The 25,293-nt window shown below is 44.3% G+C and overlaps 1 protein-coding gene and 2 long non-coding RNA genes across 3 annotated transcripts in view; 2 read left to right on the forward strand and 1 right to left on the reverse strand.

The window, feature by feature from the left end:
- The window catches only part of LOC127604303 (uncharacterized), a 154,550-nt gene that overhangs the window by 109,832 nt on the left and 19,425 nt on the right, over positions 1-25,293 (forward strand). The window lies entirely within an intron of this gene.
- pard6gb (par-6 family cell polarity regulator gamma b) lies at positions 478-23,961 on the forward strand. Its single transcript, XM_052071186.1, has 3 exons — positions 478-710; positions 2,994-3,216; positions 22,469-23,961. Exons 1-3 carry the CDS (start codon positions 639-641, stop codon positions 23,521-23,523), a joined length of 1,350 nt encoding a protein of 449 aa, XP_051927146.1. The 5' UTR covers positions 478-638; the 3' UTR covers positions 23,524-23,961.
- On the reverse strand, positions 10,910-11,869 carry LOC127604347 (uncharacterized). Its single transcript, XR_007963281.1, has 2 exons — positions 11,402-11,869; positions 10,910-11,209 (listed from the first exon to the last, which is right to left on the reverse strand). It is a non-coding gene; the product is annotated as an uncharacterized LOC127604347 (long non-coding RNA).

A 25,293-nucleotide genomic window follows, 5' to 3' on the forward strand; every position in this document is an offset into this window, starting at 1 on the left:
AGGTCGTAAAAACAGGAGTAACGTCAGTTGCTTGAAAAGATGACTCGCAAAAGGACAACAAACACTAACTACCTTGAAATAATTTTTCACTTTCGGCCGGTTATTTCCTAAAAGTAAGTACTGTAAACGGCGTGAGTATGTGTGCTGCCGTAAACTAAAAACGAAAAATGCTGAGTTCATGAACTGGCGTAATTGGGAAATATTCACTTTTTCACTTGCGATGAAGTTTTTATTCTTTGGTTTATTATCGTTTTTCTTCTGTTTTAGATGAAATTTTGAATTTAAGATGTTACTGTATCGAGTGTATATCTATTTAATGCATGATCATGGACACGGTAAATGGATTTTTTTCTGTGAGAACGTAATAAACGAGTGACACTGAAGGCAGCTTTTTTTTTCCTGGAGAGCTAACGTCATTTCAAAACTTAAACCAAGTGTTGAACTCCACACCGCGAGTTGCGCTTCACCTTTTCTGCACGAAAGTCGTCTTCTCAAACGAATTTTTAAAAGCTTTTGGGAGCGGAAATAATCTAAAGAAACACACCCGAAGGACTTCATTGCATTTGTGAGCCCCCTTTTCAGCGGGCACAAGTTTTCCTTTCCTCATCTGTTCGTGTGTGTTTTTAAAACTATCAAAAATGAACCGGAGCTTCAATCGGTCTCAACCACTGCGGAACGTGGATCTTAACGCAGTGGAGGTGAAAAGCAAGGTAGGCGAGATTGAATTGTTTGTTATGATCAAATGTTTGTTTGGCGTTAAAAGCCGAAATGCGATAACTTGATTCCGAGTAGGCGGAAAAAATGAGAAAGGGTATTTGCACTGGAAAGACTATTTTTATTCCTTATTTGACATACTGCATTTATTTTTCTTTTTTTGCGAATTGTAATCTGATTTCGAGCTGGGGATCGTGAATATATAATTTTCCAGAATTTAGGGAGTATTTCCGTTTGAATGCCATGTGTCAAATTATTATACATTGTGCTGAATTCAACCTTGTTGTTTTGGACGCTGACTAACAAAAGAGATGAATCGTGAAAAGTAACCAAATTGGTTGAGTTTGGGGCATTATCGATTTTTGTGCCGTTGAATCCAATGTTGATAGTTTTTGTCATCGTAGCGTGGCTGAAGCATATCCACTGTATCGTGATAACAACTGATATGACTGGCAATAACACATTGCGCGTTTTCTCCGGTAAATCAATATTGTATGTCTATGATGCATATATACATTTCCAATATCACGAGCTTGTCAAATCGGCCGTATTGTGCTACATCTGATCATCAGTATCACACTCGTGATGAGATAAAAATTTACAGATCTCTTGCCATTATTACTGATTGTCACTATTATGATACCACAACAATACTCTTGTTCAAATATTGTGGAAATTTGGTGTTGCAATTTTTTTCAGTTCCTCTGATCTATCATGTTATCACTGGTCAAATATCAAAGTATTGCGTTTTATTCAATTAAAATTACGATCAAATAAACTGTTGTTTTCGGTGGGATGTTGATGCCATGACATTGATTTACGTAGATTTCCAAAAACAAGTGATTGTTAGGAAACATCACTGGAACCCAAGTGATTTATTTTATTTATTTGATTTAGTAGAGGTGGCCATCGCAAAGTAACTCGCCCTTCCATATGATTATGGGTGGTTCGTCGCTGAGTACACACACACTAACATTTTTTTTAGAAAATGATACGATACACCCTGATAATTATGTAACTGAATATCCACCATACAATATTATTGTGATACTATTCAGAAAAAAACCAACAGTATCATGTCACAGCAAGTGCACAATCGTTGATATCTTTGAAGAAAACGCATCTTCAAAAATACTTGTGAGGAGGCGCGCTTGACCTCCATCCACCCAAACATGGACTCTTGCATGCAATTCCAAGGCAATGAGGAAGCTGCTTGACAAACTGGTTTGTTGGAGATAAAAGTGAATCTCCATCGTAATTTGCCATGAAAAACAGAAGACAAGCCCACAGGGGGCAAACGTGCCTGAACATGAGGTGATGAATGTTCAACTGAAGGATGCATCACTCCCAGGTGTTTCATCAACAGCCATCCTACATTCGGACTAGTTTACGGCTATGAAGGCTGTGATGTGATGGATTACATTTTTTTAACCTCAAATGGTTTAAAAAAATACAATTTCAGACTGTGAGTTTTCTTTAGTAACATCGATCTCACCTGTGCTTTTTGTCCAGTAACTCAATTAGAACAAGATCCCCCGTATTGTGATGCCACTGATATCATTGACAAAATATTGTGTGAATATTCCATCATGTCTCATGTAATTAGTCAATATAGAAAAATGTCACTGTCATATTGTACAGGGAGTTTTTGTTTACTTTGTAGATAATGGTTTTGTTGCAATAGTATGTATATCTATCGTACTACCATTGGTATCGTCTGAAAAATGTCAATCGTATTTTATAAGATAAGATAAGATATCCTTTATTCGTCCCACACTGGGGAAATTTATAAGTGTTATGTGTACGAGATGTATCATGATACTGTTGATATCCTTGGAATGTGTGTGCGTGTGTGTGTGTGTTGTGTATAAATTGGTTATATGATTCTTGCGTAATTGTGCAAACAAAATAACACTCATTTTATACTACTCCTGTGTCTCTTCTGTTCTTTTAATGTTAGCTTGTTCCTGTAATGGTGCATTATTTTGGTTTAGTGAGGCGTGCCTTTGTACCTCAATGTGACATCTCTCGCCTTTGCTCCAAGGTCTGTGAGTCACATGATGACCTGGCCGAAACCTTATGGCTTGTCTGTTTGTTCTTGTGTGCGTAACACAGCTCAAAATGAAGCCACTTGATTGTTCAGTTAACTCGGGCTAAAGCAAGTTTATCACAAAATGTAAACTAGCTCATTTTTTATTTAATTGGACTTGTCTCCCCTGTTTTAAAAAATATTTATTTATTTATTTATTTTTTTTAAGCTTGTCTTTCAATCGTTTCAGTACGGCGCCGAGTTCCGCCGCTTCTCGGTGGACCGCCTCAAGCCAGGCAAATTCGAGGAGTTCTACAAGCTCATCCTGCACATCCACCGCATCGCCAACATGGAGGTGATGATTGGGTACGCCGACGTGCACGGAGACCTGCTGCCTATCAATAATGACGACAACTTCTGCAAGGCTGTGTCCACTGCGCACCCCCTGCTGAGGATCTTCATACAGAGACAAGGTAAGGTCCACGAGGAGCTATTGTGCGGTATGCTGGAGGAAAACCTTCTACAGTACATGATGTTATGTGACTGAAGGAAACTCTGTTTAGAAGTTGGAACAATATTTTGCCAAAGATTTTGTGGCCTAAAAGATTGATATTGACGCGATATCATCTACCACACGGTGAAGTGCTCAGTTAGCACGCGCTACCGTTGTCAAACTGCACCGTTATCATAACTTGATCATGTTATATTAATATATGACATTATATCCCAGGGGTGTCAAACAATTTTTTGTCACAGGCCGCATTATAGTTACCATTTTCCTTGCAGGGCCGTTATGACTGAAACCATATAAAGAAGTCAAGAATAAATGTTCATTCACCTATTGTTTAAGCTACTGTAATGAGGGTTTTGGTAACAAGAAAATGCTTACAGTATCACTCTCATTTATTACAAATGAGAATTTAAAATTTTGGTCGAGATTTTAGCACACATCATGAAAGTTGCCATCTTTGATTTGCTTTTGCGGGCCACAGAAAGTGATGTGGCGGGCCAGATCTGGCCCCTGGGCCTTTGGTTTGACACCCGTGCTATACTGTATCATGATCGATGATGACACAGTATGACATTTAGTCTAGTATGACATTTAGTCCGAACCCTCGCATGGCCTTTGCTTTTCATTATTTAGTTTTGATCGTACAAGCAGTCAACGTTGTAAAAGAAAACATTTATCGCCTTAAATGCATCTTGGCTCGGAATAGCTACGCTGGACCAAAGTCGAGTTTCCCGTTGGAATATTTCCTAATCCAATTACGTCGGGCCTTTTTGTTTACCTCATGTGAGACTTTGTGTGTGTGTGTGTGTGTGTGTGTGTTTAATGCCCTCTGATTGGCTGGATGTTTCTGTCTGCCCAGTTAAGCCCTGTGTCTTATCCAAAGGAAGGACACACACGCACACACGCACGCACAACCCCATAGAAATCAGGTCATTGAGCAAAGCTTGTATCCTGGCATACCAGACATTACTGGAGGACAAAAGATGGGAATGAAAAGCGAGCCTCCCTCCGTTTGCGTACGTGTGCGCGTATATAAAGACGACACCCCATCAGCCGAGTGGGAACTACTCGTCTTATTGCCCACCCATTGATTTCGATGTTACAAAAAAACAAAACAAAACGTGAGTGTGAATGGCGGCCCACTAACTAGCCTGCAAACGAGTATGCAAATGAACCCCGGTATACCAATGTGCCTAATTAATATTAATTTTCCAGCACTCTCAAAGCTAGTCAATCAGCTGAAACTACCACACAATGTGCAAAAGTTCTGCTTTGACTTTATCACTACCGTCTCTTTCTCACACACAAACACACACACACACACACACACACACACACACACAGCGACCCAGCAAAAGTACAAGTAGCATGAGAGCGGTCCACTTTTCCAGAGACGCTGAAGAATCCGGAAAGTGTAAAAGCCGTCTTTTGACATGTCAGAGGTGGTCTGCAAGCCAACCCTGAGCCCATTGTGATGACCTGGACGAGTGGCACTGGCTGACACCGCCATCTCACACACACACACCCCTGATGCATGAGGTAGTCATACACTTTTGGCACACACACACGCACGCACACACACACACGGGCGTGCGTGGCTCTTTGTCTAACAATGCAACAATGCGCTGCACTGACGACTCAAGATGCCCCAGCGTCCTCCGTCACTGTGACATCACAAAAGAAATTGGGGCCAATTGGAAAACATGCTTACTGGGCGGTCACTTGTCCAAATAAAAAAAAAAAAATTTTTTTCTTTCACATGGTGTCAAACACTCCAAACTTCAATCTGTTTCCCGCTTGAGATACACGCTTATCTTCTCGTCTTTCATGAAGAGGGGATGCCATTGTTGGGGAGATCAGAGGCACACGCGCTGGCTAAAAGGATACCTGTTGCTTCCCCGCGGTGGGGGGATAATGGAAGACAACAAAGTAAGCGCGTCAGTGGCTGATCAGACGGTGAGCCCTGGATAAAAGAGGGTAGCTGGCTTTTTACAGCTTTGACTCACTCAAAAGCCAAAAAAAAGTCCAAATACCTGAAAGGTCTACTGAAGTTGGTTGGTTGGTTTGTTGTTTATTGAACATAAAACATATACAGTAATAATTTGACAGAAAATAAGGTAGATAAAATGGTAAAAATAAAGAAATCAGTCTTCAGTCAACACAGTTATGTTCAAGGGAGTAGGGAGAAGTAAAAAACGTATCTAGTCCTACCCAAGTACATTGTTTTTTTTACTGTACTATTCCCAAAATGGCCCTCACGGCTCATAGGTTTCATCTCCTCGAGTAAATAAACATCCCTAGCCTACATTTGCGGCTAATTTTTACTTCCATTGCATTGCTTTTATTGCGATGCAAAACATGTTGCTTTGTGTAACCAGCGTAAAAAGGCTAACTAACCCCCCCCCCCCCCCCCCCATCTGCGTGCTTGTTTGCATGCATTCACGAGCACGTCCGCCTCAACTTTCAAGTGGAGCCAGTCTGCGTTGCGCCAAAAAAGGAACACCGGCGCGATGCCACCGCCCCACAGGCGCGTCAGTCGCAAAAATGTTGCGGAGCGCTAAAATGACGTGTTGTGATTGCTGGCTTGATGAGGAAGAGCTCAAATGGTGAGAAGAGTGGGATGAGCAGGCTCTTTGTTTTCCTGACGCATTTCGTAATTCATCTGGCTAAAAGGAGCGCGTGACGCCTTTGCGTGAATTTGTCGACGTTGTTGTTCAGTTTCGATGACAAATCCTGTAAATTGGGACGTGGCCGTATAAGGGCGGGCTGCCTACGTTTGTTTATTTTGGGCCAAAATTAACTGGGGACAGGAAGCTAATCTAGCCCAGATCCATTTGGCCCAAAGGCTTCCTTGCTCATTGCGGCAGACAAAAGGCAAAAAAGGTGACATAAATGTGCAGTTTTCACAGTAACATGGTCCAAATATAGTCCCCGGCCCCCAAAATAATGTACCTGCATGTGTCAATAATTGATATCTTAGAGCGGCGGTCGGCAACACGCGGCTCCAGAGCCGCATACGGCTCCTTAGCGACATCTAGTGGCTCCCTGGAACTTTATTAAAATGTTTGAAAATGGAAAAAGATATTGATATTCGGCTAATATAGCTCAAATAGATATAGATACATGTTGCAGCTCTGAAAAAGGAGAGCTGTGGTGTTGTTTTTTTTAAGACGCACACTTTATTTATGCTTTTAACAGTCTCAAAAAACAAAAACACGTCTGCGTTCAACTCCGTGCCTTCTCTCTTCTCGTTCAACTCAAGAGGTGTTCAAAGACAGCCTCCGAAAAACGGAAATTCATGATCACTTCACTGACACTAAGAAAAGCGAAGGTAATGCACCAAAACAAAAAAATCAAGCGAGGAATCACAAAATAAAATCTACAGGGGCATTTGTGAATGCACAACAAAGGAATAAATCAGAATCAGAGTCAGAATCATCTTTATTGGCCAAGTATGTACAACACACAAGGAATTTGTCTCCGGTATAACACGCTGCACTAATATCATCGTAAACAACAAAATCATTGAACCATTTCAGAGTAACCAGTAGTTTTGTAGCACCATTTTGTGGTGCAAGAAGAGTGACTACGTCAGTGACTGTTTAAGGAGTTAATGGCTAGAGGGAAGAAGCTGTTTAAGTGTCTACTGGATTTGGTGCGCATGGATCTGTAGCGTCTGCCTGAGGGGAGTGGCTGAAAAAGGTGGTGGGCAGGGTGCGGGGGATCCAGGAGGATTTTCCGTGCCCTTGTCTTGATTCTTGCAGTGTGCAAGTCCTCAAGAGTGGGTAGGGCGGTGCCAACGATTTTTTCCGCCGTCTTAACTGTCCGTTGAAGTTGTAAATAACAAACAATTCTGAGACAGTCCAGTCTCTTACATATATATAGCATGTGTTTCCTTCATTGTAAGTTTTATAGAAGGCTTTTATTTTTTTGCGGCACCAGACATATTTGTTTTGGGTTTTTTTTTTTTTGTCCGATATGGCTCTTTCAACATTTTGGGTTGCCAACCTCTGTCTTAGAACAATCTTAAAAACACCACGGTATCCGTCAAACTGAAGAAAACTCAAAATTCCACGATTTTAATTATTTTCCCAATGATATCAGCGGTATCAACACAGACAATAGTGTGATAATCGTCGTGGCAGAAAGAAAAGCCATCAACGGTTCCATCTAACTGAAGAAAACTCTTTTAATCTTGTGATCTTTTCTCAACAATATTAGTCGCCCACCATTCAGGCATTGTGCAATCACGAATATCATGGAAATAAAACCCGTTTATGGGATGCGGTGATATCGAGCCACCTGAAGGGAAAACGCGATACGATGTTGCGCCAGTTTACGTAATTGCAATATTTTGAGAATGACGCCATAATAAGATACCCAAGTGAGCAAGAACACTGCACAAAAAGCCTTTGAGGGCAAGATAAACACCATTACACAGTTTCCCACATGACGGCATTAGCAAAAGTGCGAAGGTGTTGCGGCCAACATTCCCGTCTTAATTAAGACGCCACACACCTTCCAGTTAATGCCCGTCTCTTATTGTAAATGGCGTCTCGTTGTCTAATCGGAAAGACACCGTCGGGTGCTGGCGTCGAGAGAAGCAACACATCAATTATCGCATACACGGGCTAGATAGCTTTGCGTCACCCTTCAGCTGAAAATATTTTGGCCTTCCGCTTCTACTTTGGGTGTAAAAGAACTTGGGACCGGAGATTTTCTGATATGTTAATCCACACAGCATCTACCTTTATCCTCCGCGATAACAAACGATACAGAGTGAGTTCGCAGATCTGGTTTTGCCCAAGCAAAACACCGCCGCTTGTTTTGCTAGCTCCGGTTAGCGCCGGGGAGCCGCACGGTTGAGCTCCGATTAAACTTTCAACAAAGGGAAGAGACGGGGGAGGCTGAATGTTTACGTAAACAGAGCGGCAAGGCCAAAGACAATCGGAAAGACTGATAAGAAAAGAAAAAAATGGAAGCAAGTGCAGATGAGCGGACCAAACTGCTGTTGCTTAACTTTGCAACCGAACGCAGCTGCTCTGGGATCAAACAAAATTCATGGGAGCCAGCGTAGTGAAGCCAGTCCAAGTTTTAGTTGGTACTCTGGCAACAGCAGAAACCTCACTGGAGACATGTTTTTTTGGGGGTGCTGGAGGGGGTCAGCATTGCATTGCATAAGAGCCTGACCTTCATGTGACTGTTTAAATGACAGAGGAGCCAAGAGGAAGCGCTAAATGTTTTCGCAGCCTCCCTCCGTCTTTGATTTCATAACACGGTGGAAAAAAGTCATGTCCAAATGATGATAAGCCCCCATTTGTTGCACTTCGATCGCCAGGAATTATTATTATTTCCTTTCTAAAGCACGAAAAGAGCGCAGGTAGACATCCAATTTCCTCTGGGTAGGTATGTTAGCTTACTTGTCTTGGACCCAACTTATTTTTGTTCCGTACATTCCCATCATATTATCTTCTGTTTTGTTGGCGTCATTGTCGGTGTACGCTGGCGCGCACCGCCGGGGTTTTAGCGTGTACTTTTGTGTGCGCTTTTGGACGCGGCCAACCGGTCGGTGTACGTCTGGCCTCTCCATGTACGCCAAAGGGCTTGTGTGAATTTGCGCTTGTGTCCACACAAGCTGGATGTCGGGGGAGGGGCATCGGGAATTTCTGGAAAAAATAGGGTGCCTTTTTCCCCAAATGGCCGGTAAATTTCCGGGCCATGTCGGCCGTCTGGCCCGCACCTCCGCCGCTGATTACGTTTCGGCACACGATGACAAGACAACGACAACTTTGAATCTCTACAAAACTCCTGTCATGCTTTGTTGCTTTTTTTGCATGTTGCAAGCCTCCCAGGGGATGATTAACTCGTATGCTCGCCATACCACGATGAGAGTGAAGGCCGTCTTTCCTCATACCAGGCATGGGAATGTGATGACTCTTGGTTCCATTTGATTAGAGGTTGTGGTGTACCTTAAGCAGGCGTTCCTGTTTTGTTTTTTTCTATTTATAGTTGTGTTCAAGTTATGAAAGATAATGACCAGTTCTTGACACCGGGTACAGAAGAGGTCAGGCACTGTAGCCTCTCTATCTTATATCGCTGTTGTGTGTGAACCGCGACATGGGTGACAAACATAATGTGACACGGTTCCGTCCTGTTTATTCGAGGACTGAAACAGTGTAGCTCTTGGAACGCCTGGAAATGTATAACCTATAAAACGACTAGTTCTGTGAAGCTTGTTTTTTTTCGTGTTTTGTTGTTTTTCTATTTCCATTTGGGCTGACTAGAATGCCTTTATTTTTTCACTTAAGTAATGGTTAGCTGTGCGAAAATATGACTTTCAACAATGCCTGTACGGTACTTTAAAGTTTTGTGGCATACCACAGCTGCTTGAAGCTCAAAGGACACGGCTGTGAAGCCAGTTCTTTGTTGGTTCTTGGGCATGAGCAGGATTTTCTGGAGTGTCCAGTATTTGAAGGTGCTACCGATTTGCAGTGAAACGTCCGAGGATATCCTTTGTGCACTCCTACTTAAGGTTTCTGGACGGATGAAGAGTTAAGATCAGAAGTATCGTGGCAAGCAAAACTCTCAGGCCTTTGGCTCACCTCATCTGTCTGACCCCCTTACCAACCGCCCCCCCACCCCTCCTCAAGCATTTAGCTACCCAAAGAGACTGACACTAGAGCTTAAGCGTGAGTCAGTTGTCGAAGCCCATGTCTGCAGACAGTCCCGAGTGGAAGCAAGAGCAGCCAGAAAGAAAGGTCGAGGAACAGCTCCCCCATTTTTATCACTCCTGGGGGGGGGGTTGAACAGGGCGAAAGGGCGGATTACGCCCTGAACTGCTCACCAGCTAGTCGCAGGGCACACATAGAGGCGGACAATGATACACATTTCATTTGTGCTCAATGTCGCACATACAGCACATTTGACAATAAAGTTGTACTTGACTTGACTTGACACGCTCATCCGCAACGTCACCGAGCGGGAAGCGATTCCACGCCGCCTGCACGCAAGTCAGGCGAGTGTTAAAAAATCTTTTCTAAATAGATTTTCAGAATCCAGTGAAACTCCTCTACAATGAAACCTATATAGGCGAAAATACCCCCCTAGTGTGAAGAACATTTTCATGCATGAAAGCCATTCCCACTTTTCTGCTCTACATACGACGAAAAGTTACCCTGTTCCGTTATACGAAATCTTTTTCTCTGCTCTTGCCTTGATACGAGATTCACTTCAATGAAAACAAGCTTTCCGCAAAAGTCTAATCCAACCTCAGCATTCCACAGCGACCTCTATTGGTTTACACATTCACAGTCGTCCAGGAATCATTTGTTATTGTTATTTTCAGATGCATTTTGAACGTTACATTGCTAAAATGACTATGAAGCGGACATTTGCAGACCAAGGAGTGAAGAAAAGAAAAGCATTCACGTTTGAAGACAGGTTCAAAGTAATAAAAATGAAAGCTGGAGGAAGCAAAGTAAAATACATTATGCAAGAAATTGATGTAAGTGAAAGAGAATGCTGATCGTAGTTTTCGCAATTTCGTTCCGTTTTTTTTTTCTTCAAGTGTTTTGAAGCTATATGAAGTGTCAAATAAGTGTATGGTCATATTTATGCACTACGTATTGGAATAAAAATAAAGAGTACACGCATACGTTTGTGTGTGTGTTTACATCTGAGATCAAATTTGCTACAGTGAAAAGCCCCCTGTTGTGAAAAATGTCTTGCTGCAAACATGATTTCGTTGTAGAGGAGTTTCACTGTATTGACTGAACTGGGGCTACACAGATTCCTGATGTGGGGCTGTAGCCGCCCCACCTGCGAGCTCTGGTGTTAGCGCCATTCCTGAGGAGGAAGAAAGTTGGCAGGGTGAATCCACCATGGGCCATCCTGTGGTTTCAAGGCTATTTTTTTGCCGCAAAGGAAGTTGAGTGTCTGAAGAAGAGTGAAAGTTCCTGTAAGCACAAGGTTAAAACAAACACACAAAAATAAGTTATTCGGCTTTATGAATTTTCTTGGCCAACAATATGGATGTTTGGAATAGGGCAGCGGATATAGACGTGAAACGTATGCAGAAAAAAAGAGGAGTTGATGGCTCTTTGCAAGGGTCTGGGTGGTGGGGGGGCGTTTGGTTCTTTCCCCCTCACCGGGATACTTTGAAGCACAAGGCAGCAGCACAGACACCCAAGCTACCTCTAGAAAGGCTTCAGCATGGCTCCCCTCCCAAAATGTTTGTTTGGAACGCTTCCCACCAGCTGCGTGCGCACGTGGCTAGAGAATAAATCCAGGTCCCTCCTTGGAAGCAGATTTGCTGATGACAAAAGTGTGCAAACGCCTTTTGAAGTCAAAATGGGGCCGCGACGTACAGCGGGGTGCCGTCTCGCTCTGACTAATGAAATCCCAACGCGATCCATCTTGTAAATAAGCAGGAGAGGGAAGAACGTGAATCTGCGGCCATTTGAAAATTTGACTCGGATGGCTTGTGATCATTTACTACCGTCACCCTCCACGACTGCCACTGGGGAGGCTCCACCCCACCCCCGGTCTTTTTCATTAAACTCGCTAGGTTTGTTGTGTTTGCCAAAGCTCTGGTTGGTGTTTGTGTCTCCTCCAGGCTTTTCATATTGCTTTACGACCACGCTTTGAACCGTGACCCGCCCAGCTCCCACCTCCCCACAACCCCCTCGTTCCGCCTCCTATTCCCCTGCAGGGAAATTTCCAGACATTGTTTCGCTAGTTGGAGGTTTTGGTTTATAGTTCAGGCATTTGGTTTGCTTTAATCTGCCAGCACGTTCTTCTAAAATTCGATTGGTGACTGACAAGTTTTTCTCCATCAATCGTCTCATTACCAGTGGGGGGTTCACACACACCCTTATTGAAAACGGAGATGATAACCTGATGACCCGATAACCCGATAAGCTGTCCACTGTAGTAACTGCCATCCCCTAAAGGGTTAAAACAGCTGCTGAAGCATTGAAACAGTGTTTCAGAATGATTCAAGTCTGGAGACTTAGCAGATGGTGTAAACTCACGAAAGCTGATCTTCCAATATGCGGAGGCTGTTCCTGCGGAGGCTGTTCCTGACCTGTGAGGACTTGTTTTATATGATCTTAATGACGGTGGCAACATGCGCGGCTTCATTTTTGTGGTCCAGGGGAGCTATATGACCTCTTTGATTCGGTTTTTGCCTTTTTTTCTGCAAACCTCCATATTTATTCTTTAATTGTGTCGTCTAAAAGTCGAGTCTCACTCGATGTGTGTAATCATTGACGACCCACCTCTACCGTGGTGTAAATTATTGCGAATGGGAATATATTGGTCCACGTTAAGATTCACACTCGATCGAGTGTACTCTGTGAATATGACTTGCAGTTGACCTAGTTCTATCCCAGCTCTGTTTTTCTCTAGGTGGTGATTAGTTGTTCCTTAAGCTACAAATAAAACAACTTCCCGAGTTAGTGTTGAACTTCAAAGCGCAAAAGAACCAAAAAAAATGTTTTTTTAATTGTGCTCTGTTGCTATTCTGGGCCTTTTTTTGTATGTTTGTTTTTTTTTTTTTTTTTTTTCATGGGTGCATAAAATTGATTGTTGACACACGCGTCTGATGTCATGTTTTAATTTTAGAAAAGCCAGCAAACAGTCTGGCCGTGCAAAAAGGATTTTGCAAACTATTGTTCAGTGCTTTAGCTCCAAGCGAAACATGGAACCATTTTCAATGAACTCATCTCAAGGCTTATTTTTGTTCTATAATTCGTTGAATGGATGAGCCTTAATTAGAACAAACCTAAGTTTGTTTGTTTTTTTGTTTTTCCCCTATCGGAGCCATGAACAAGGCGGTGTACGGGTATTGCGCAAGGACACAGTTTTAACACCCGACATGCCTGGACTGCCCGATATTATTCCCACTTTTGACACGCTTTCGCAGTGTCGGTAAAAAGTGACCTTGAAATTGGGATTGGATGAGGTCCACCCTCTGGTAGTTTCCGCCTTTGGAGGTAGTATCAAACTTGTCACGGAGCCAGCAAGAAACTCGTTGAAAGGGACTAGGTAGTTCCTGTAAACGTTCCTTTAAAAGTTAGTTCTTTGGGGGATTTTCAGGAAGGTAAAGTGGACCTGGCAGTTTTCCTACTTTTCTATTTTTTGGGAGGTAGGCTCAGACCAGTAACAGACGCGAAGATGCCTGTGTGTATTGGGGACTGAAGTGTGAAGGTCAACACCAGACACTCGGTGATCCCATCCTGTTGTTGGTGTCCATCAAGTCTTTTCTACGTCATACCGCATTGAATCATCTCCTGACTGTGTGCAAGATCCGGCTTTATTTTATTCATTTTTTGGAATATAGGCTTTTTTGTTGTCCGGATTTTTAGAACAAAAAGATCCCGTTTCCTGACAGTGAAATTTGGAGTCCTGATCCCAGGAGTCTTGAACTTCTTCGGGAAAGTCCCTAGATCAACTTCAGAGCAGGGCCATGGTTGAATAAGGCTGAAGTGAGTCCGGGAAGGAAGGCAGCAGGGCTCACAGTGGGTTTTTAGTGGGTTTCTGCGAGGGAGGAGTTACTGGTTTGCTCGGAGGCCACTCGCTTGCAGCTCCTCCTTAATTACAGCTCAACTCCCAAGCAGGCCAGGCCTGGCACGCTGTAACGATACATCTGAAATGTCGCTCAGCCGCTAAGGCATGAGTTAAACATTTCTGCCTGTATTGGAAGAATAGCCATGCACGTATTTGAAAGAACCTTTTGAATTCAAGCCTTAATAATCTTTAAAGCGCCCGTAGGCCTGCAGCCAAACGACGGGTGGGGGGGATGTGAACTCGCTCGCATTACTCGCGCAGAAGGGCTATTTTGGGAGACCGTAATTACAAAGTGGCTCGGCTCGGCTGCGCTGGCAACCCAGCCCACCTTGCTGCTTCTATAAAAGAAGTTCGTGCACGTTGAGAGCGCTGTATATTCTATCGTAGGGCCGTGCTGCACTCTCTTTTGAAGCATCTGAGGTCACTTGCTGCCTTGTTAAATTCAGAGGCACAAACATAAGAAAGCCCGAGTAGGTTGGATTAACTCATTCACTCCCAAAGACCTTTTTAAACGTCTTTTCCTCAAGATTGCATCCATGTGCGCACTCTATTTTCATCTAAGAGTACACAAACGCATGTACCTTTGATAATGGCTGAGCAATTTTTTTGCACGGCTGCAGATCACAAGGATGTTTTTTGACTCTGCCCGCCCCTTGTTTTGATGTTGTTTATCTGTACAATGTTGGCTGCGTTCAAGCGAGCGGTGACGCATCCTTTCATGGGTACGACGTCCATCCCTGAGCTAGGTTGTGGTGGCCATGTCAGAACTCAACTCAACTTTATTTAGAGAGCACTTTAAAACAACCACCACTGTATACAAAGTGCTAGACATGGAGCAAATGTCATATAAACAACAATAAAACAAGAAATTAATTACAAAGACAGTAGAAAGCACCAAATAGTAAGACTAAGATCAAGTCTGAGTCATGCCAAGTCAAATGCCAAAGAATACAAATGAGTTTTGAGATGGGCCGCGAGGGGGCTTGCCGAATGTTCAGTGGGAGGTCATTCCAAAGAAAGGGACCAGCAACGGAAAAGGCTCGGTCCCCTCTGAGCCGCCGCTTAGTTCTTGGTAATAATGTCTGGTCCGCAGACCTGAGTCACCGGGCAGGTGTGTAGGGGCGGAGGAGATTTGAAGATTTGAAAACCAAATAATAGGATCTTAACAATGGAGAACCCAAGAACCCTTTGCTTCTTTGGAAAATGATGAATTATACATTAAATGACTGCTATATGTTCACCGAATGCCAAAATATACAGTATGTTTTTCAAATATTTAATGCTTTAATCCTAATTTACGATTAGGGCCAAATTTGACCCTTTGGGTTTTAAGGTTAGCATTTGAGTAGCAGAATTTATAGGGGGCAAATTTGACCCTGTGGGTTTTCTCCAGGGTTTAAAAAGAACTCTAAAGTGTATAGGGAGCCAGCGAAGGGATGCCAGAGTAAGAGTTATGTGATCCCTCTTGCGGGTACCATTCAAGAGTCAAGCAGCAGCATTCTGGACCAACTGGAGATGCTTCATGGAGGATTGGCTGGCTGACTCCTCTGGAGAAGAACCTGACATTACCAAACCTTCTGTGGACATTTCCACGTCTCATTTGACGTCACCTTTTGTGGGGTTTAGCGCCCCAATGAGTATCCAGCTCAACAAGCATACAGTATATAGGTCATGAGGCTAAAACAACGGGACAAGCTGTCGCACTAACACCCCTCCCCCCATCCTGACCCCGCCCCCGGCTTTACCAGCCTTACTATTGTACTGCTGTAACACCAGAGGGCTTTGATTGGCTCGACCTGAGCCAATTTTATTGTGACCGGACAGTACAACATCACAGATACAAGTGGTTAGCATTGTGGCTATATGAGAGGGTCAGAATTTTAGGAGGGGGGGGGGCTCCCACTGTGATCGGACGCGCACATCTTTTCGTCCATGAATTATTGTTCGATGCACCAAAACAACTTTTTTTTCTGGGTTGCCTATTTGGCAGCGTGAATCGGACAGCCTCAGCACTTTAGGATGGAAGAGGAAGGAAAAGGAGCGCGGCGTCGGGAGGACCCTTGCGGGCTCTGACTCTTTGGGCCGGTGAAAAACAATAGACGCATGACAACTCGTGTGGAAATACTCCCACTGACATGTTTGCGGGCAGGCCGAGGAGATGAAGTAAGCAAACGGAGTCAGTGAAGCAAAGGAGGCGGGGGAAGGCAGGAAGAGGCCGAGGATGTGTGTCAGCACGCGCAGGAAGTGATCTTTGCTTGTGATCCTTTGGTTCAGGTCTAAGTGTGAGGGGCAGGCTTTGGAAGGATTTATTCAATCGGTGCGTTGCAAGAGATTTAGGCTTGGGTGGCAAAAGTACTCACAGGTGGCAAAAAAAAAAAAAAACAAGCAAAAAGATTCAACGTTTGTCCTGAAAGTGTCGAGTGGATTCAGAGATTTGTTTCTTGAAGATGGTGGCTGAAAACAAGCGCAAAGACTGAGGACTATGTCGTTCTCAACCGTGTCGACATGGCGTTTAAATCAGGGCAAAAATGAGGACTTGTTTGAGTAAGTCCCCCTCCCCCACCGCATAAGAATTTGAACGCATCCGTTCACATCAGCGGCACAATTGCGACGTGCAGTTTGTTTGCTAGTTGCCTACAACCCCCCCCCCCCAAAAATGCATCTTGTATCTTGCCTTCAAATAGTCTGCTGGCCACTTTAGAGTGCCTCGTTGTCACAGCGAGTGTGAGCACTTCAAATACACTGCTACTTTCTGTAATGAAAAATGTCAGGGGTTTGGGAGGCTGGAACTAATCAATCGAAATTGAATTCATTTCATTGACTGGATTTACAGGTAAAAGGAGTTACAAGCTTGATAACGGAACAAATCCAACTCTTAGGTTAAAGTCTCGCCGTACCTTCAAGTCGCAGGCTTGACTTTGGCCCCAATTCTGTGTCTGTGCCATCGGAACAGAACATGAATATGCAGGGGAAAAAGAGGCGGGGGGGGGCAGATTTTAGAGGTAGTTAGTTGACTTGCGCAGAAGGCGCACGCTGAGTCAACTTCAAAGGTGAAGGTTTAGCGTGGCAACAAGGAAAAGCTTTTATTGGATCTATGAGAACATGACAGACCTCTTTGAACTTGAAATAATAATATTTTCCCTGGCGGGACACAAATCAAGTTGCAATACGCACGTCTTTGCTTGATTCCTTTTATTATTTTTTTTTCCTCAGTGAGCAAATGTGCTGAAGGTCTCCAGATGTGGCTGCACTTTCGACACATTACATCATAGTTTAGTGCTGCTACGTTCTACTCGATCGCTACCTCGGGACAGAAGAGCGCAAATGGTAAAAAGTTGTAATATCGTACATATTTGGACGAGTAATCCACTATTATTGCGATATTTTGCTCGCGTTAGCAATATCATGATTTTTGGGCGCAACAAAAAATAATAATAATTGGACAACCCCGTGTCACGCTCTCTGATTTCGCTGTCTCGACACTTTACATGACGACATTCAAATATTGCGAATCCCTTTGGAGAAAAGAAAAAAATGACTTCACTAAACCACAACTTCTTTGATGAAGAGTCGAATTATTACAATAAAACAATAGTGGCATTTGATACTCTCACATCGATCCCGCATGGGCTTCAATATTACAGTATTTTAATCGGCGAGAGAAAAAAAAATATTGTCTTATCTTCCGAGGCCGTCCCTCGCTAACACGTCACCTGTTGGTCAAAGGAAATGAGTCATTTGTTCATTGGTATGGGCTAAACTAATCTTTTCAGTCGGACCTCACAACCTTTTTGCATTCCCGCTGCATGTGTGTTGCTAATCCCATTTGTCTGCTTGTTGTCTGTCATCTGCCAGCCAGCCTGTCAGAAAGATTAGAAAGTGACTCCGGCGGGTGGGGTGGAGGGGGGGGGGGGGGCTCGTGGAGAGAGAGCCAGCCGCGGAGGTTACGAACTCTGTGGATCGCTGTTACTTTAGCGGCTACAGTTAGCAGCTATTGAGCTGTTAAGCTAAAGCCAGGGAGACATTCAATAGGGGCATTGTTTATTTTTATGTTTTTCCATTCAGCCTCTCCTGCTGCTGAAACCAAACGCTTTAGTATGAACGTGTGTTTATTCCGACTATCTCTCCTCATGGCAACCGGGGCTCCACCGCAGCTACATTTCGCTTCATCCTCCTCGAATGTCTTCAAAGGAATTTAGCCGAGTGGCTTCCGAGTGGTTCCCATTTCAAAACCACTTTTTCTCCAAGGAAAATCATTCAAGTGGAGAAATGAATTCAAATTAACTGTACAGGCCACTCTTTTTTTTTTTGTGAATGAACATGCTGTACTTCAATTCTAAAAATAGGTTAAACCCTCTATTATAAAACTGGAATACAGAAGGCACCTACAGTGGTACCTCTACTTATGAAATCAATTGGTTCTGGAAGAAATTTATTAACTAGAAAATGTTGTAAGTCGAGACGCGTTTTCCTTGTAAATGCCCTAATTCGTTCCAAATTCAGATATAAATGTTTTCTAAAGCATAAAAAATGCATCAAAATATGTAACAAATATGTTAAAAATACATTATATCACAAGAAATTAGAGTTGTGCATCATGTAAAAAACAAGAGTAAAGAATAAAAATGATCATTTAACTTTTAACTGCATCCTCATCATTTTTTGCCCTCGTTAGTTCGTGTTCTCTTCTCAGAAGTGGTTTTTGCCTGCCATTTTGTAAAGAATTGTACGTAAAACAATCGGAATGCCTCATGACCCACTATTGTTTCAATTTAATGAGGGATTTGGTTCCATAAAATGCTTATGATATGTCTTTTATTTATTAAATATAAGATGTAATTTGGGTTAAGAAAGCATCATGCAAGTTGACAAGCTTGATTTGCTTCAGCGGGCCACATAAAATGACGTGGCTGGTGTTATCTGGCCCCCGGGCCTCGAGTTTGACACCTGTGGTGTAGGGAATGCTCCTGCTTTGATGTTGAGCGTATCCTCTACTTCTTGAAGCACCCTACGCTTGCCCTTAACCGCTGTCGGTCGGCCGTTTATGTCGCTGGGGGGTACCTACGGGCCGCTACGGAGAACCTGAAACTCCCTTCCCCACCCCCCGTGTGTCCAAGGTTGCCTTGTTTTAAGTCGTCCCAGATGTGCCGGGAAATCTGCTCGGGAAGCGAGTGCGGGTGTGGGGGCTGCTCGCAAATGGGGGAGGGCAGTCGGCGTGATATGCATCCGAACGGCACGCATGCAAAGACGATCAGCTTTTATCCGGTGAGAAAACCTGTTGGTGCTCATTGTCACGCGCACATTCTTTTCACCCGACCAACCTGATTCCTGAGCGCTTCCTTATCAACAAGTATGCGCCGACGAAAAACAACCAAACACATTTCCGTGATTGCTAAACCAAAAACGTTGAACGCCGGGGACAGCGGCGGCAAAGGCATAATGAACTTGTCAATGTGAACGTCAAGAAAGAGGAAACGTCTCGCCAACCGTGAAGATTTATCCGACGCAAGGCGTCCCGAAACTGTCTTGAAAGTTGACATTTTAGAATTGTTTCTTCATATCACACCGAGAGTGCAATTTAATCTGCGGTGTGACCTCAATTCGCCCCCGCCTTGCCAGGTACAGTACATTGCGCACTCAGGTATGCCTTTCAAAATAAGATCATTCCAGAAGACGAGGACATTCCTTTTGGTGTTGACTTACATTCTCCGAAGGCGACACACCTGCGCCACAACCCGTGAAGTATTCTCGTATTTGGCACGAACACATTTCGTTTGGTTTATCGAGCCCCTCCAATATTTTCCATCCAGGCAAGAATGTCAAATATGTTTGCCTGTTTCAAGTTTTTTTTCGCTCTGTCTGGGTTGCTTCTTTTTTTTTTTTTTTTTCCACTCGCTTTGCCTTGGCAGCAATTTAATCTCTAAACACGCACTCAAGTCTTCCCGCGATGTCTCCAATGTGAACTCAATATACCCCCCCACCCCCCCTAGTATGTGTCCGTTTGGCTCAAAGCAATCACCCCCTCGCTTAGAGTGCTCAAAATTGCAGGTTCATGATACACTCCTCCAAATCCTCAGCAAATGCAGAAGAGCGCATTTCACTTTTGAGTGGGCTGCTTGGGATTGAAATGTGGTGTTTGAAGGGGGCGGGGGGGCACTGAATGAAGCCGACCACTACTGCCACTACAGCAGCATTTACTGACCTCATGCTTGCACTATTCGCGCTTTACCCTATGCCCCCACACCCCCATTCCAGTGATTATGGGCTCTTCTGTCACTAAGCACTCTGTCACGCCATCGTGAGGGAGGTACAGATTGAGGAGAAGGGGAGGCGGTCCAAGGGGTTGTTGGGGTGCAGGAATGCGAATGAATGGGGCTGCGGGTCAAAACGGGCTAGACGGCCTGGACAGCATGTCACTGCTTGCCGCTTACGATGTGGTCTATAAGATCCATCTAGAAGCAAAACCGTCTGAGCACCCCGATTAGAGAAGTGCCATGTGTGACTTTTGCCATCCGTTAAAGGTAATATCACACTACCTCCAACTTTTCACCAGATGTCCCACCCAGCCGAGGCAGAACCGATGGTGCGTGGCGTAGTGACTCCTGCGCAGTTAGCAGCAGCTCATCTGTTGATTAAGATATCCTTTATTTGTCCCACACTGGGGAAATTTACAGCCTACAGCAGCAAGAATGGGGGTAGAAAGAAGAAAAAACAAACACCGTTCAATTAAGTGCAATATAAATATAAAATTAATAAATCGCAGTGCTATTTACAATTGTTTTTCACATCGTTTAATATTGTTATTATTATTATTTTTTCTTTATTTATTTGACACATGTGCTTGACACTCGTGCTATTTTTTAATTGTATTGTTATTTTTTTTTAAGGCACGGTTCATTTCCCTAATGTCAGCAGCGAGCGTGAAGGCCGGCCAACAGCATGTGAGGACGGGGTGGCTCGAAAGGAGAATTTTTTTTTTTTTTATGAGTAGGGCTGCAGGGTGGGTGGGCTATCTTCGTTTTGAACTACCTTGTCTTAAAAATATTAGCCTGCGTGTAAAGTGGCGTTGATCATGTTCATCGACGGCATCTGTTGACTAGATTCCTGCGGGGGGGGGGGGGGGGGGGGCATGCTCACAAGGAAGCCAGCTCGTCCCCTCTAACCTTGCGTGGGGTTGCAAGGCCCAATCTTGCGGCCTCAAAACAGTGCGGAAAAGAATGCTCTTTTCAGGTTGTTGAACATCTCGGGTCTTAAAAACCACATTCCACCAGAAACTGTCGGAACAATCCGACAATGGAAACCTTCACGGTGGAGAAGATAACAATGAGAGAGACGAGGCAGCGAGTCGAAGCATGTTGATTGGGGGCCAAAAAAAACAAAAAAACGAGTGAAGCGATGCACCTCGTGGTGCAACGCGACAGGAATGGACTTGTTTGAGACACCCCCCCCTAAAAAAAAAGCACTATCTAATCTTACCTCCTCAGGCAGACAGGAAACGGACACAGGAAGTGAACATCTCAGATTTAAGACCGTTTGGAGAAACACGATGACTTGCACTGCTACAGGACACCTACGTTATTTGCTGAATGACTCATCCTTTTTTTAGGAGGGGGGCGGGGTCATTTTTGGCCTGAAAAAAGCCTGATTTTGTTCGTCTCGATAGCGTACAATCCCGTTAACTCATTCACTCCCAAAGACGTTTTTAAACGTCTTTTCAGACTTGGTCCACAATTGGCTGGTACTGAATGAGTTCAGTGTTCCAGTTCAGTCCGGCATGGCTTGCAATGCAAAATCCTAATTGATTTCATTTTCAAATACATTTCAAAAAAATACATTTGAAAACTAAAAGATTGAATGACTGTTTGTGTCTTCTGTGATGTGTTGTATTATTTTGTTCTTATTTTATTACGGCTTCAAGATGGCGCCGCGAGAGCGGCTGCCTTTACAGCAGCTCCGTTACTTTTTGTTCTTCTGCTTTCTTCTTTTCATAACTTTGCTGCTGTAAATTGGGAATTTTTTCACTGTGAGACAAAGGTTTTCTTATTCTTCTTATAGTCTTTTCGGTCCAGTCTTGACATCATTCGCTGCGGCTTACGTTCACGCTCAGCCTTTTAGTTCAGTTTGGAACAATACATCCTGATCTGCCTTGATTTCGAGAAATCCAGTCAAGATAGTCGAGAAGGCTAAATCGCGATAAAGACCAAAGGGGGGACATCCAGCAACAGTGCTCAAAAACATTGACTGTAGAAGCTGAGCTGTTTGTGTGGGAAAGACTTTTAGTCATCCCAGAGCTGCCTCCTGATATCTGAAAGGAGGATCGCTCGATATAGACCGTGTACGGGAAGGGCCTGCACGCTCGGCGATTCCTCGACATGGACGCCTCCCTCCTTTCTGAACACTGTGAATACAATCACCATGTCATTTCTAACTTGTAGTTTGAACTTTGTTTACAACATGGCTTTTAAAGTTTTGTTTTTCTTTAAAGGCCTCCGTAGTAAGAGCCAGTACAATCTGTGGGAATGATTAACAGGACTCTCCAAGTAAAATTCCTGGGGAGTACATCTGTGTGCGATTTGAGGCGGGAGCTGGGATTTAAAAGTGTACTTCCCTTTCGTAATGTTTTTTTTTTCCTTTCATCTTTGCAGAAGAAATGGATTACGCTAACTATGGCACCAACACCATCACCCGCAAGAAAAAGACCGTGGCGGCTCTACGCAACAACGACATCAACCGAAAGAGGGCGCACATCCGCATCGGCATGCCGCAAGATTTCCGGCCGGTTTCCTCCATTATCGACGTGGACATCCTGCCGGAATCGCATCGCCGCGTTCGACTTTATCGCCACGGCTCAGACAAACCCTTGGGATTTTACATCCGGGATGGAACCAGCGTCCGCGTGACACCTCACGGCTTGGAGAAGGTGCCGGGGATCTTCATATCCCGGCTGGTTCCCGGCGGGCTGGCGGAAAGCACGGGTCTGTTAGCGGTCAACGACGAAGTCCTGGAAGTGAACGGGATCGAGGTGAGCTGGAAATCGCTGGACCAGGTTACAGACATGATGATTGCCAACAGCCACAATCTCATCGTCACCGTCAAGCCCGTCAACCAGCGCAACAACGTGGTGCGCGGCAGTCGCATTTCCGGGAGCTCGGGCCAGTCTTCGGACAGCAGCGGGTCCACCGGTTACCCGGTTCTGTCTGCTCCGCCGGGGGCAGTCCCGCACTCCGCCCCCCAAGGTTACCAGGACGACTTGGAGAGCGACGACGAGACCGACATCGTCATCGAGAGCAGCCTCAAGCGGCCGTCGCGGAGGTCCAACGCTTCCTTGGCATCCAACGCGTCTCGCTTACATCAACAGCAAACGCAGAGCGCCGCCACGTCGGGTCCGGCGGCGCCGCCCAGCCCTCCGTCGCGCCCCGCTTCGGTCGTATCCACCGCTTCTTTTCACTCTCAGACGAGCCTCAACGGAGGCTCGCAGCACCACCAACACAGCAGTCTGAGCTATCAGCTCCTCAGAGACCTGAACCTCCAGCAAAATCAACCCGGCAGCCAGCTGCCCTACCACGCAAGCAATCCGGCACTCCGTCACAGTAACGGGAGCCTGCACAAAATCCTCAGCTCGCTGAAAACGGACCCGCGGCACAGCCTGGCCCTGCCGAGGGGAGGGGTGGAGGAAGATGGCACCGTCATCACACTATAATAGTGGCAAATATCCCGCTCAGACAGGGGAACGCCATGACAGAGACTTTTCTCCCCCCCCCCCCCCCCTCCCCAAGATAATTACTGTAATAATAGGAAGCTGCACGCCAAGGATCACGGAAATTGGTCATACTGTATATACACCTTGGATTTTTTTTTGTATTTTTTAATGTTTCTCGTCTTATTTCAAAAAAGCCTATGTGTGTTATAAGCGTCAGAACAAATGATGACTTTTTTAAAAACTTAAGTGACCACTTTTCTCGAGATTCTTTTCATTCTTAATCCAGGGACCAAACTGTGGTTTGCATATCGTCATTGTCTTTTGAAAGAGTAAATCTATATTTCTGGGATGCCCGGCGTATGCTTTTTTAAAAATTGATCTTTTCAGCAATTATGATGAAATTCTTGTATCTGTTTCAATAAATTATTCTTCATTTTCGCATGGTGTGCTGACTGTGTTCACTTCTGATTTCATATCGACACAAACAAAGCTTTTTGCGAGGTACAAACCCTTATTCCTCCTCTCACCTCTTTACAGATAGTTTGTTTTTTTTGCAGTGTTTACAAAGCACGTCACATTGTCCAAACATAATAAATCACCCTCAAGGCCAAAGTGGTTCGCTTTAGTCTGCACAGTCAATTATCATACTGCCAATATTGAACCACATGTCACTCTTTCATTTAGTACTAAAAAGGAAGGCTAGGGAAACGTTTTCCTATCCCTTTGCAGTTAGGTTTGTCACATGTTAAATGGAGGCTTTTCATGGCATTTTCTGATGCAATGGGCAAAAAAATGAGTGACAATGCACTTCTGAGCCAAAAATGCAGAGAATCAATGAGATCGGGGCAGATGGGATCATCCACAGCACCCCCATCCCCCGACGCTCAAAAATCGTTAATGAAGGTTCATCCAAAAATGTGGAGGGGAATCCACCTGTGATCGATGGGCATGAAGTTAAAAATCTTGCATCAACCCCCCCTCGCCAAAATAAAACAGTTCTGGGGCATCTACTATGCTTTGAACCCCCGCTGCTTGTATGTGATTAAGGATGACGCGGTCGCTGAGGCTCCTCATTTCGCTTTATTCCCATGAGCGCAGCAGAAACCACATCCAAAAGCCGCCATTGGCAACGGCTCATGTCCAGCGGCTCCACACGCAGAACGCCTCACTTAAAGACTTGAGCCACCGCTCCCTTTTGGCTTTCATCTGATTTTGTTTCTTTGGCTGTGATCTTTCAAGACATCATAGCCACACTCATGACAAACCGAACACACGCTTGGTTCACTGCAACTACAGTATTTACAAAGTGCACAGTTTCCCCATCGTGACAGTATGTTGACACATCACTCATACACTTCAAGCTTCATTGAATTTATCATCGAAAGAGCTACAGCACCAAGATTTTTTTTCTGTCAAGGCTAAAGGGAGCTTGGCTGATACATAAGGTGGTGGGGAAAATAACAAATATATTTCAGAATATCAAATCAAAGACCGGATTGTTTTAACTGTGTCAACACAGATTTCTGAGGGGGGTTGTAGTACACCGTAGGCCCGGGCTAGCACCATCCCTGCATCTAAAAATAAATAAATTAATGAAAAATAGCGTAGCTCGATTACCTTTGACTGTGCCATGTAACAACAAAGGCTGCCATCTGGTGGGCAAAACTGCAATGCTTTCAAAACTCAAAACAAACCTCTATAATCTTCTAATAAGTCATTTTTACTGTGGCTACCTTTTTTACGCTCGCTTGACCCCTCGGACTGAACGTT

Source organism: Hippocampus zosterae, chromosome 7 (genome assembly GCF_025434085.1).
Source record: "Hippocampus zosterae strain Florida chromosome 7, ASM2543408v3, whole genome shotgun sequence".
In the NCBI taxonomy this organism is placed as follows: domain Eukaryota; kingdom Metazoa; phylum Chordata; class Actinopteri; order Syngnathiformes; family Syngnathidae; genus Hippocampus; species Hippocampus zosterae.

Excerpts from the sequence above, each read along its gene's own strand:
- pard6gb (XM_052071186.1), top strand. The coding sequence starts at position 639 with ATGAACCGGAGCTTCAATCGGTCTCAACCACTGCGGAACGTGGATCTT. Across the intron at positions 711-2,993 it reads CAGTGGAGGTGAAAAGCAAG|TACGGCGCCGAGTTCCGCCG; the intron begins GTAGGCGAGATT and ends CAATCGTTTCAG. Across the intron at positions 3,217-22,468 it reads GATCTTCATACAGAGACAAG|AAGAAATGGATTACGCTAAC; the intron begins GTAAGGTCCACG and ends TCATCTTTGCAG.